We start from the raw sequence: 13,471 nt of genomic DNA, 5'->3' as shown, positions 1-13,471 counted from the left end.
GAAAAAACACAGGAGTTCCAGCCAAAGTCAGGGTCATGGAGGGAGAGAGAGGAGGTCAGGGATGAGGACAATATTGGAAAAGGAAATCTTAGGGAGTGGGGTCAGATACCTGCCGAGGTAGCTGTGGTTATCGAGGGAAAAGGTGCTGGGAGGGGGGGGGGGGACAAGAGCAGGTATTTGGGGAAATGTCAAAGTCAAACCTAGCACTAGAAGACGGGAGTATGGGTAGGCTGAATAAGGCAGACAGTGTACGTATAGACAAAGCTGAGGAGACATGTGATAGGTTGGGGGTGGTGGAACTAGTGTTCAGCACTGGTAACTCTGGTGCAAAAGGAACTAGAAATGACACTAGTTTGAAAAAGAGATCAAAAAAGGGAACTGGAGCATCGTATGACCTAGTAAACCAGATTTAAGAATTTGACAATTTCTTCTCCAATCAAGTAAAGGTACTTGAGCAGGCTAAGAAAACTGCCAGCTGGAAAAGGAGGGCTCGAGACATATGCTTGGAAAGGGTCTCTTTGGGGGTGGGGGCAAACTCAGGCTCACAAACAGGCAACAAAAGAGACGGCACTCAATTGGTGATCAATGAAAACCAAAATCATCCTAAGAAAATCAAAGTTGAGGATGACAAATTTGCTTCACTTCCCTCTGACATGGTGGTGGCTGTGGAACAGCCCCACCAACACAAATGAAGTGCCTCAGCTGGAACTGTCGGGGGCTTGGGAACCCCCAGACAGTTCATGATCTGCACCACATGGTGCTTAGAAAGTCCCCCTCTTTTGTTTTCCTTATGGAAACAAAATGCAAGAGAGCTAAAATTGAACATATTAAAAAGAGGCTGAAGTTTGAGAATAGTTTTATTATTGACTGTAGAGGAAGAAGTGGTGGCCTGGCCTTTCTTTGGAAAGATGAAATGGAAGCTGAAGTGCACACTTTCACCCAATTTCATATTTCTCTTATGGTGAAGGGTACTGAGGAGGGAAAGGAATGGTAAAGATTACTGGGTTTTATGGAAACCCAAATACCATGAAAAGGAAGGACAGCTGGAGGCTGCTTCAAGCCATTAAACCTGATAGCACTAAAGGGTGGTTGTGCATGGGAGACTTTAACGAAATACTCAACTATGCAAAGAAATGGGGTGGGGCGTTGAGACCTAGTGGGCAGATAGAGGCCTTTAGAGCAGTTGTTGAGGCCTGTGAACTGTGTGATATGGGCTCTATAGGAAACAAATTTACTTGGACTAATGGAAGACATGGAGCAGCCTTTACCAAAGAAAGGTTGGACAGAGCTTTGTGTAATGCTACCTGGGAAGAGGCTTTTTCAAATACCAAAGTTTTTACCCTTCCATCATTGAGCTCTGATCACTGTCCTTTACTGATTTCCATAGAGGGAAGACTAAACAGCAGGAACAGGAAGGAAAGGCCATTTAGATTTGAAGCAAAATGGGTGGTGAGGGAGGATTATCAAAAACTGGTGGAGGAAGCGTGGATGAGTCACAAGGGACTTGAAATTGAATTGAATGCTATCTCTGCAAGGTTAAACCAGTGCAAACAGAAGCTATTACAGTGGAGCAAACAAAGATGGGGCAATCAAAATCTACAGCTGACAGAGAATTTGGCCCTTCTGACTGATCTCCAGCAAGAGAACAAAGGCCATCTAAATGATCAAGTCAAGCAGGTCCAAAGGGAAACAAACAAGTTGTTAGAGGAAGAGAATATCAACTGGCAGCAGAGAGCTAAGCAGAGGTGGCTAAGAGAGGGGGACAGGAACACCAAGTTCTTTCATCAATGTGCCTCTCTCAGAAGGAAAGTCAACATGATTAAGAAGCTGGTGAATGAAGATGGGCAGGAAGTGAATTCCATTGAGGAAATTAGCTCCCTTTTCCAAAATTATTACAAAGATCTTTTCTCCACCTCCTCACCAGTTAACATGTCAACCTGTTTGGAGTCAATGGAGCCCCGAGTCACAGAAGCAATGAATGCCAACCTTACAAGAAATTACACCCAACAAGAGATTGAAGAGGCCCTTTTTCAGATGGAAGGTCTCAGCTCTCCTGGCCCAGATGGCTTTCCTGCTGCTTTTTACCAGAAACAATGGCAACTCATTGGAAACAGGTCAGTGATGCTATATTGCAGGTGCTAAATTCTAATGGTAATATCTCTGATATTAATAATACCTTCATTTGCTTAATTCCAAAGAAAAAGACCCACACCAAAGTAACTGAATTCAGACCCATATCTCTTTGTAATGTAATGTACAAGCTCATCTCCAAAGTGATAGCTAATAGACTGAAGTCTGTATTACCACTCATCATATCGAGTGCTCAATTTGCCTTTGTGCCTAAAAGACTAATTTCTGATAATGTGATAGTGGCATTTGAAGCAATGCATACAATGAAATCTAAGATGACAGGCAAAGAAGGGTACATGGCACTAAAACTTGACATGAGTAAGGCATATGACAGGCTTGAGTGGAGCTTCATCAGAGCTGTTCTGCACAGAATGGGCTTTTGTAGTCAGTGGATTGAGATGGTGATGAAATGCATTGAATCTGTCTCATATGCCCTTCTGCTTAATGGAGTTCCCCAGGAATCTTTTCTCCCAACGAGAGGTATAAGACAAAGTGATCCCCTCTCACCTTATCTGTTTATCATCTGTGCTGAGGCTATTAGCTGTCTGCTGTGTAATGCTGAAGGGAAGGGATTAATCCACGGAGTTCCTATTGCAAAAGATCAGATCAGAATATCCCACCTTTTCTTTGCTGATGACTGCCTCCTTTTTTGCAAGGCTAATGTCATTGAATGGGGTAGGCTTTTTGAACTGTTGAGGTCCTATGAGGTAGCCTCGGGCCAAAGGCTGAATCTGGAAAAAACCTCCATTTTGTTTAGTAAGAACACAGCAGGGGCCACACAACAATATATTCTATCCATAGCAGGGGTTAGACATGGCATGACATATGAGAGGTACTTGGGACTGCCCTCAGTGGTTGGCAGGCTCAAATGTCAGACTTTTAAAGGTATAGTGGACAATTTCAGATCAAGACTTAGCAACCACAGAGTTAAACTGCTGTCTCAAGCTGGAAAGATGGTATTTATCAAAGCTGTTCTTCAGGCTTTACCTACTTACACAATGTCAGTTTTCAAACTTCCCAAATCCTTGCTCAAAGACATAAATAGTGTCATTAGTAACTTCTGGTAGGGGCAGCAAAATAATGAGTATAGAACCCATTAGGTGTCTTGGGAAAAAATGGGAAAAGCTAAGTCTGAAGGGGGGCTGGGTTTTAGAGACTTTGAGGCATTCAACAAAGCAATGCTGGCCAAGCAATGCTGGAAGTTGGTCCAAAATCTAGAGTCTCTTGCTGCTAGGGTGATGAAGGCCAAGTATTTTCCAACTGCCACTTTTCTAGAAGCCAAACTTGGATCAAAACCATTCTATGTATGGAGAAGCTTCATGGCAGCTAGACCCTTGATGGAGGAAGGTTCATACTGGAGAATAGGGAATGGGAACCAAGTGCAAATTTGGAGGGACAGGTGGATTTTACATACAAATCCAGGTAAGGCTCAAAGTAGTGTTAGTGTGCTGGAAGAAAATGCAACAGTGTCAAACTTGATTGATCCAGTCACGAAGCAATGGGATAGAAACCTGGTGCAGCAGATATTCAATGCCAGAGAAGCTAGTGTCATCCTCCAAACTCCAATTATCTCACTCAACAGCAGAGATAAATTAGTTTGGCAAGGCACTAAAGAAGGGAATTTTTCAGTAAGGAGTGCCTACCACAAGGAACTTGAAAGAAGCCTACATGCATCATGTCAAGCCTCAACCAGTTCATCTTTCAAAGCAGTGTGGCAGCAGTTATGGCAGTTAAAGGTGCAACCTGGAGATAAAGTGTTCTTATGGAGATCCTGCTTAGAGGCCCTTCCAACTCAATCAAACCTCTTTAAAAAGAAAATAGTCGAGTTCTCACTCTGCCCCATTTGTAAGCTGGAGGAAGAAGACACAGTTCATGCTTTATGGAGATGTGAGGCAGCAAAAGATGTGTGGGGCCAGTGTTCTAAAAGATTACAGAAATGCTACCTTCCTTACACATCCATGATCCAAATCCTTGAAACCTTATTTCGAACTATGGATTGCCAACTCTTCCAAGAATTTGCTCTAGTTGCAAAGATGATATGGTGGAGAAGGAATAGATTTATCTTTAATGGCTCATTTGCTCACCCGAATGCTATTGTCAAGGATGCAAGAAGGACAATGGATATGCTAAATGAGGAGAGCTCCTGGCAGGATAGTATGCAGCCTTGCAACTCAGTTGAGACTTGGCAGGCCCCTCCATCAAACTGGATCAAAGTGAACTGGGACAGTGCAGTAGACAAGACAGAAGGTTTTATTGGAGTGGGAGTGGTTGCTAGGGACAATGCAGGACATACCATTGCTACAAAGAGAACCAAGAAGCACCTCTTCCCTGATCCAGCACTTGCAGAAGCCTATGGAGCCCTCATTGTAGTCCAGTTTGGTTTGGAACTTGGGCTATCTCAAGTGATCATTGAAGGGGACTCTCTGCAAGTCATTAATGCTCTAAAAAGGGAGGAAGAGGGGTGTAACAGTGCTAGTATGTTTGTTGAGGAGGCTAAATATCTTCTTAATTTCTTTGCCAAGTGGGAGGTTTCTCATGTTAGGAGAAATGGCAATTCTATTGCCCACTTGTTAGCAAAAAATGCTCTTTCTATTTATGATCATGTTGTAACGTTGGGGGTCCTCCCTACTTGTATTCAGGTGGTTTAATAGATTGGAAATGATTTTCTCAAAAAAAAAAAAAAAAAAAAACTCTTAACCCTTCAAAATCTTGCAAAAACCCAAAAATCTCTTTCCTATAGCCTAAAAGGGTCTTTTTCACTACAAGAAAAATAAATTTTTATGACTATTTAATTGCGACGAAAAGACTATTTGTGATCAAAACAGACTTATTTTAAATGTAAATAATCATTTTGTTGGAATTAATTGACCATAAATAAACAGTTTTCTTGTAGTGTTTCTTTTTTCTTTTTGGTTAAGAGTTTAAAAGAGTTCAAAACAATCTCCCAACCCTAATAAGTTAGGGTTCAGGGCTGCATGAAGTTAATATTGGACTAAGTTATTGGGTTTGAGTTTCGGGCTAAGTTTGTTCAAGAAAATGTTGAGCTCAAAGACAGGCCCGCTCGTTGACCAGTGCAGATTGATTTTATCAATTAGATGGTTATCTTGAGGGAGAACTGGGCTTTGTAAATAATAAATATCAAAGAATATAACTAAAATTTCGACTAGTTCTTTAAGGATACATATAAGCAGAGTCGAGTTATTATTATTATTTTTTTTAAATTGCTTCAAATTCTAGTAAATTCACTTAAGAAAGTACAGAGCCATGAGATACATCGCACAATGTTTCTATATACAAGGGTGGTATTCCCACGTGCTGTACTGATCTTATCTCTTACAAAGAGAACTGCATGCTAAATCTTAATTTATCATAACAAATTAACCCCTTTCCATGTCATGGGGTGAAAAGGGTTCTTTCCATTTGTATAAAGCTCTTTGAATAGCCAAGTTTGCCTTTCTTTTGGGATTCAAGTTCAACATCGTCAGAATCTTCTCCATGCTCTTCTTCCCTTTTCAATGAACCATACTCCACCTTCTCGCTGTAAGCTTTAACCATAAACAAATAGAAGCTCACTACAAAAATGGTGATTGCAATCAAGAACCAGCTAAATAGGATGTTAACCAATGACTTTGCGCGATGACGAGCCTCATCCCCAGAGCAGCCGACCACTTTGCGACCATATTCGAGGTGGATGGAGCAACCTTTAGGAATCAATTCTGGTGTCCAAAGCATGACTCCCATCACCATAAGCCAAATACCTTGGAATAGTATGCTGGCTGATCTTATAAAGCTGACCAAGAAACTCTTTGGAAGACCGATTCCCAAAAGAGTGGTGGCTAAAGAAACAAAAATAAGAAATTGCAGAAGCAAGTGGTATTGGCCTTCCGGGCCAATGTGGTCGGTTGAGTGAAAGTGAAAAAGAAGAAGTTCTTGAGCAAAGGCTGTGGCTACAAGGAAAAGGGTTAGTCCATATTGAGCTCGGGTGCCAATCCGATCAAGAAGTATAGCAAATGTGGCGTAGACCAAGAGGGTCATTGAGATGGAGGAGTGCTCGAAGTTATGGAGATGATTGGAGGGGATGGTTCCATCAGGGTCCAATGGTTGGTGTCGAACTGGGCCGATGAAGAGCTCCATGGCTATGGAAGCACAGGAGCCTCCAATGATAAAGAAGTGCTCCAAGTACTTAAATCTTGAGGTGGGGAACCATGGGGTAGAGATGTAAGAAATTGGATACTGAGCATGGAGCTTGATGTGGTTAAAGAGGTGCCATAAGCCAATGACAAAGAAGCCAATGCCTGGTAAAACATGCCCTAATAAACTGCTCATTTTTTTCTGACAAAGTTATCCTTTTTGCTTGTTGTACTCCTTGAGAGAGCGAGAGAGATAGATAGCGGGGTGATCAGAGAGGTGAGAAGAAAGATGTAGGGAGAGGAGAGGTTTTTAAGAGTGGTATTGGGTTTGAAACTCCAAAGATGTACCTTTGCACCTCAAGTATTCAACCTTGATTAATAATTTTTATTGTATTGATTACACGGCTGGCCTTTGTTTTTAGTAGATGTAGTTCAAGCTGTACCAATATATATAGACCGTTTCATTTAGATCTGTAATTCATAAAAAGGCCAAGCTAACGGTAGCTTCACTAAGAATAGATTATAGACTGCTCCTTCAAGATTACTTGTGAAATTTTGCAAGTCAAGCTTGCATAACCTACTACTGTTTGATTGGATTCAAACTTGGTTGTCACAGCTTGACTCACCTTTTAATCATAAAACCTAACCATCTTGAGGGTCATCTGTCTAATATTGGGGTCCATGGTTGAGGGTTCAATTCCCCCAAACCCTAGGGCATTAGCCCCTAAAAAAATTGCCTACAAAAAAAAAAAAAAAAATGTAGGATATGTCTATTGCTGTCCGCCCCAACAAACAACCATGTACACACCGCTCCCTATCATTAGAATCATTATCCTTTTCTCCACCATCCTTAGCCATTTGATACTCCAACCATTGGGGTGTAGCCAAAAGCATGCATTATTCATTGTTTTCTTTTTCGAGTATACGAAGGATGAAGGTGTGTAAAAACTCCATTAGATTTTCAAACGTAGTCAAGTACAGTGCTTTATTACTTATTACTGCGGTTTAACGCCTTGATCTCATATATATATATATATTATCCATTAATTACTGCGTACTTACATCTCAATAATTTGTTTCATCCATATACCATCCAGTAGTACTAGTCCTAATCAAGTTAAAATAGCCACATCATATTACTTTAGCATATATAATTAATATAGTTGTCCTTGCATGTACGTACGTACATATGGGATCGATATGTTACGACTTACGACTTTGTCTTTCCAGCTCCTTTACTCGTTTTTGAAGGTCATGAGCCTACCGGTTTGTTAATTTTTTCAACTACTTGTTTTTAAGTTCTAAACTTCTATTCTTTCTATCTTTATCATTAAGAACTTGATGCAATTAAGAAATTTGAATGTTAAGTTGACCAATCTCAATTACTCTCTTTCATAATCTTTGAGACATGGTTATAACAGAGACCGCATATTGAGCATTGAGTTCCTTTATTAAAAAATGATATCAAAATCAATCCTGCAATTCAAATGTCTCTTTATTCCTAACATAATCTTAAGAGCCTTGGTGGAGAGAAGAAGAGAAAGAAGAGAAAGATTGAAGAGTAACAATCAGGAACTCCGCGTTTATAAAAAAGACCAGCTCTGAACTTAAAAATCTTGGGGATAGCAATTGAAGAGAATATGAAAGATTTACTATTTTTCGATGTCTGCTTTGTCAATATATATATGGTTGAGCCCAAGGTTTGAAGTATAATACAATTTTATAGCTGAATATAGATTTTGAAGATAGCTTGTGAGCACAAACAAGTTTAAAGTTGTCCACATAATACAGTCTTGAAAGTCAAGGACTCCAGTAAATCAAACACGGTAAAAGAAGGAAACAGGTTTACAGACGAAGCTATAAGAGTATTTATTTCTGTTCATCTCTCTCGAATTAGAAAAAGTTAAAAGACTCAATATAAATATATATATATATATTAAAATAATTACTTATGAAAAATCAATTTGAATTTTTCATATGTGCATGATATGATTGAAAGTAGGCCTGCAACCCGACCATAAATGACTAGGTTTGCACCCGACCCGACCCGACACACCTCAATTTAGGTGCCAACCCGATCCGATCCGACCCGATAAAATAAAACCGGGTTGAACCCGTATGACACGACCAAGTCTTACACCGTGGAATAGGGGCCAAATGATGCCTGGTATTCGGTCATGGGAAAATGCATCTATCTCTTCTTTTGTCGTTCAGTCTTCAATGATGCTTGGTGTTTGGTGTTTGGTGAGCCTTTTACGAATGGCCCTGGTCTTCTTGGGACGCAGATCGAGGGAAGGTATTTCTTCTTCTTATATCATGGTGTTTAGGTTGCTGCTTCTACTAAGAAGAAGGCATTACGCATTAATGTCTAGCGCCAAAGCTATATAAAAGCACAGCAGCTCAAGTCAAAACACAAACATAAACTCTTGCTTAATTTATAAAAGAAACATTCGAAGTTGAATGTGAAAAATCCAAGTTTTTAGGAGTACTGGCAGCCTAATATTTAAGAGAGAACTCTGGAGGTAGAGATTCATGAGATCCCCTAAAAAATTTTAACCAAATCCCTCTTCGGTGTTGGATGGGTCATATCCCTTTCGGTGGCAAAGCCCATTCGATCCGAAACTGCTTCAGACGCTTCTCGAATAGTGGGTTCGTCACCTTCTCCGTCTTTTTCTTAGCTACTGCTACCGGTGCCTTGCCACCTCTCTTTGGAGCCATTTGTGCGGCTGCGAGTTTGGAAGCCCCACTAGTTTACCCCTGGAATCTGTGAACGACGGTATTTCTTTTTCTTGAAAACTTCTCTCAGAGCCTCCTTCTGCTTCTGGGAAATCACCGTCAACACCTGCGCAATCGACAACCTCACCACCTTTATCTTGGAGAGCTTGTTGCAGATCCACCTTAGTTTTAGTTCATGGACTTTGATTCTTGCCATTACTGTAAGTCTCGGAGCTTCCCTGCGGCAAATCTATTTCTCTTCGAATGAAACCGTATGGAAGATAAGGATGGTTTTATGGACGGGTTGAAATCAAATATAAAAACCCGATAATTAGTCAGGTTGCATATCCAATCATATAACGACCCGCCAAATTCGGGTTGGATCGGGCCACTTTAATCGGTTCCATCGGATTTACGGGTCATTTGCACAGCCCTAATTGACAGTTTGAAAATTTGTTAATTCTCTTTCAACATGCACACAATATATTTGTTGAAAGATGATTGATTGTCTTTTTTAACATATACATGTTATACTTGAAAACTTGAAATTTCAAAAACGGAAAGATGAATAATTGCCCTTCTCGAATGTAAATGATATGTTTGAAAACTTGAAAGTGAATGATTAACTGTCCTTCTTCCTATACAGTGATCTCTGGGCATGCATCTTAATGAATGTTGGGTCTTCTATCAACTCTTTCAAGAGTGAAAAACAACTAGAAACCTGACTAAATCCTTCACACGAAGCTTAGAAAGAATGTCACAAGTATTTATTTTATCTAAATGTCACAAGTATTTAATTTAAAGAGAAGAATTTAAGTTTTTGATATGCTATATATATATTTATAAGTTTGGTATATAGTACATGAGCTCTTACTGTCTTTATATTCATAAAAATAATTTTTAAAAAAAATACCAATTTTTTTATGTGAGCTGATCGATATATATGGCCGTAAATCTCCACAGCAGCAATGCATTTAATTAGTATTTCAGTAAACAGATGATCTTTTGCACATAGTTTTATTCTTTAAATTCTATACGATCAATCTCAGAAGCTCATTCTAATTAGCGTAGCAGTCATGCATGTCGTGGAACTGTCAGCTTCTTCCAATTTTAATTAACTAATAAATCAGGGTATGTACGTGGAATATAACACTACATTCGTCTCTTCCTTCTTCTTCTTCTTCTTCTTCTTTTTATTTTTTTAGAGAAGAGTCAAGGCCACATGTCCTAGTAGCCCCTACCCAAGTTTATTGATAAAGCCCTTGCTTATGGTGGATGAATACAGTGGCAACAAGCAAGATACATGGGATTCACATATAAGCATCAAAACCATCCCAAGCATCAAAACCAACAAAATAAATAGAGAAGCAATATAATATAACCAAATAAATCTAAACAAGTCTATAAACATACCAAACAAACATAAAACAAATTATTTGCGAATAGAAGGAAGCCCCAACAAGTCAATACGAACAATGCCTTTTTAAAATCCGTGGAATGACTAGCATAAATTGCATTTCTTCCCATTTCCCCTTCTTTTGCTAAAAAATTTGCCGCACAATTTGCTTCACGGTATTGATGTGCCACCACGAAATTCATTCCCTCCAACTCCTTGCATAGCTCTTCCCAAAAAACCCAAAGATACCATAGAGTGTGCCTTCCCTTTCGAATCCAATCGACAACTATTTGTGAGTCACTCTCAATGATAACATTAACAACTTGAAGCCGTTTACACCAACGAATACCCTCCAAAATAGCCTTTAACTCTGCCCTATTGTTTGTACCATAACCATAATGAGTTGAGAAAGCACCTAGAACCACGCCGTTACTATCTTGAATGATACTACCACCTCCCCAAGTTCTGGGATTACCACAACTTCCATCACAATTAATCTTCATCCAGCCTGTTGGAGGCCTAGACCGTGTAACGATTTTTTCTGGTCTTTTACAAGTGCTTGGACACTTCAACCGGAATTCCTCCAAGATTTTTCTATCATGCACAAATAATTTTGGGACTGAAACAATCTTATTGCCCAATAAATTAATCCACACCCGCACAGCTTGCCAGACTTGATTAGCATTTTCCTGCTTACCTTCCATTCTCACTTTACATCTTCTCTTCCAAAGGCACCATGTAATCAAACAGGGAATTAAGCCAATTAATATACCTGTGATAGACGACTTCTTTGCATAATAAAACCAGGTAGAGACTCTGGTTTTCCACGTCCAATGGCGCAAACAAGGAACCCCCAACATTGAACTAACATAATTCCATACCTCAGACGCCACATCTCCCGAGGAAAGAATGTGATCCATATTTTCTATGCTTCTCCGTGCACAACAATCACAAGCTGAAGCAAGTGACATCCCTTTACTCTGTACTCTCTCATCCACAGCAAAACATTTAAACCAACCTTTCCACATACATATAGATATTTGTTTAGGCAACATGCTATGCCAAAACCAATCATGATCCGGAAACCACACATACATATTATGTAATTTCGTCTCTTACTTCTGATCATGCAGTAGTATATTATTATATACACTACTGCCTTTATTTTTATGAGAAACCATTCCCTTGGAAATATAAAAGCAGAAAATAAGCAAGAGTATCAAATAAAGATTTGTGAACGAAATGATAATAATAATAATAATAATAATAATAATAATAATAATAATAGGATTGAATCCAAAGATACAGAGCACTAGGAATGCTGGTGGAGGGAGGCCGCCCATTTTCTTAGATGCTTTGTTTTCTGGAACCTCCTAAAACTAGTTAAATACTGTCCATGTAATTAATCTAGCAGAATTACATATAATCCATCCATCTAGCACTTGAGTTCCACACAAACCCATTACACAACAATATAACCATATAATTTCCTATTACTTTCAATATGCATATAAAAATCTGTCCAACCAACATTTACAAATGCTTCACTCAATTTATAAGCCTCTTGATAATACATACATGTTTCCAAATTACCACATCAATTCTTCATAGTTTATTGAAATCTATACATTAAATATGTATTTTTTCCATATCATTGATACACCAATCACAATTGAAATAATAAAGCTTTATAGCTTCTTACACACCAATCACTAATTATACAAACCCAAACCAAAATAATACTTCACACAGTATGCCAAAATTACATGGCTCATCACGACACTTCACATGACATCCAGCCACATCACAATGATCCCCATCACTTCACAACTTCACATAAACCAATCACAGACCAACACATTCGAGACATACATTAAATCTGTCCATATATTCAAACACAACACCATACACATCCACACTTACTCCTCAGTCACAACCACACCTCATTTCTTCTAGGTCTACCATAATCAATACAGTCAATACATATAGAAAATCTATCCAATTCAACGCAACACCATTTCAGCTTCACAACATAACATTTTCTAAATGTAAAGGGATAGAAAATATACCATAAATCGAAAGGATGCCGTGTGGTGGTTCTCGATGAAGGCAGTGGCAGCTGAGGGCTGAGACAGGAATACACTGGTGGTGTCCTGAGGGTTTCTGTAGAGGGGACTGTGGAGAGCTCTAGCTTGGGACGTGGACGCAACGCGTGAGGTGGCTCCCGGCTGGGCAGGGGCTGAGAGGTGGCTGGTGGCGAGGGGTTTGGAGAAAAATCAAGGGGCTAGAGGCTCAAGGCATCGCTGCCGGTTCTTCAGGGCAGCTGATGGTGGCAGAGACCGTGGTGGCACTGGATGGAGGAAAGAAACAGAGAGGGAGACAGACGGTGAGAGAGAGAGAGAAGATCTGAGAGGGGGAGATGGTCGAGAGGAAGGTTCCATTGGGGGGAGAAGAAACCACGGCTCGTGGTGGTGCTGGGAGATCACGGCGGCGGCGCACGATGTCACTAGGACTACCGAGAGAGAAAGAGTGAAATAGAGAGAGATACCGCGAGAGGAAGGGAGGGAGGCCATCGGAGGGAGAGAAGTTTACCGGCGAGGGCGGCGCGACTGGTGGCTTTGTGCGGTGAGAAAAGAAACCCATGGAGAAGGGAGAGAGTTACGGGGGGAGTGAGATTCGATGGATAGAAAACAGAGCACGAGAGAGAGAGAGGGGAATGATTGGAAGGGGAGGGTCACCGGCGTGAGCTGGCGGTGGGGGTGGTGCCGTCGAGAGCGGCGGCATGGCTTGGTTGGGAGATAAGCTGTGGAGTTTCGGCTGAGGGGGACGGTGCAACTGCAATGGAAAGAAAGTATCGGGCTAGGGAACAAAGAAATAAGGGGGAAAAAGGAGTTAATCTTAAAAACTATTTGCTGCGGTTCATTATCGCCGCAAATCTATAGTTCCTCGCCGCAAAACTATGTGGTGTCTTAGCTGGCGATTTTAAACGCGATTTTGTTTAAAATCGCCGCAAGAAGTCCTTTTGATTTTTGTCATCGCAAACAATCCTTTCGCCGCAGGACATGATCTCGCTGGAAAAGGATTGTTAGTTGTTACTTTT

The 13,471-nt window shown here is 40.3% G+C and overlaps 1 protein-coding gene across 1 annotated transcript; it reads right to left on the bottom strand.

Annotated features, from left to right (window-relative positions):
• Positions 1 to 5,345: 5,345 nt before the first annotated feature.
• Positions 5,346 to 6,657, bottom strand: LOC109020403 (transmembrane protein 45A-like). Its single transcript, XM_019002853.2, has one exon. It carries the CDS (start codon positions 6,454 to 6,456, stop codon positions 5,524 to 5,526), a length of 933 nt encoding a protein of 310 aa, XP_018858398.1. The 5' UTR covers positions 6,457 to 6,657; the 3' UTR covers positions 5,346 to 5,523.
• Between the last annotated feature and the right edge of the window lie 6,814 nt (positions 6,658 to 13,471).

The sequence above is a fragment of the Juglans regia genome, chromosome 5, assembly GCF_001411555.2.
Source record: "Juglans regia cultivar Chandler chromosome 5, Walnut 2.0, whole genome shotgun sequence".
NCBI classification, from domain to species: domain Eukaryota; kingdom Viridiplantae; phylum Streptophyta; class Magnoliopsida; order Fagales; family Juglandaceae; genus Juglans; species Juglans regia.
The sequence above is the reverse complement of the archived record's forward strand: the minus strand, read 5'-3'. Positions and strand labels throughout refer to the sequence as shown.

What these genes read in the sequence shown, in the direction of transcription:
- LOC109020403 (XM_019002853.2), bottom strand. Translation starts at nt 6,456, where the DNA reads ATGAGCAGTTTATTAGGGCATGTTTTACCAGGCATTGGCTTCTTTGTC.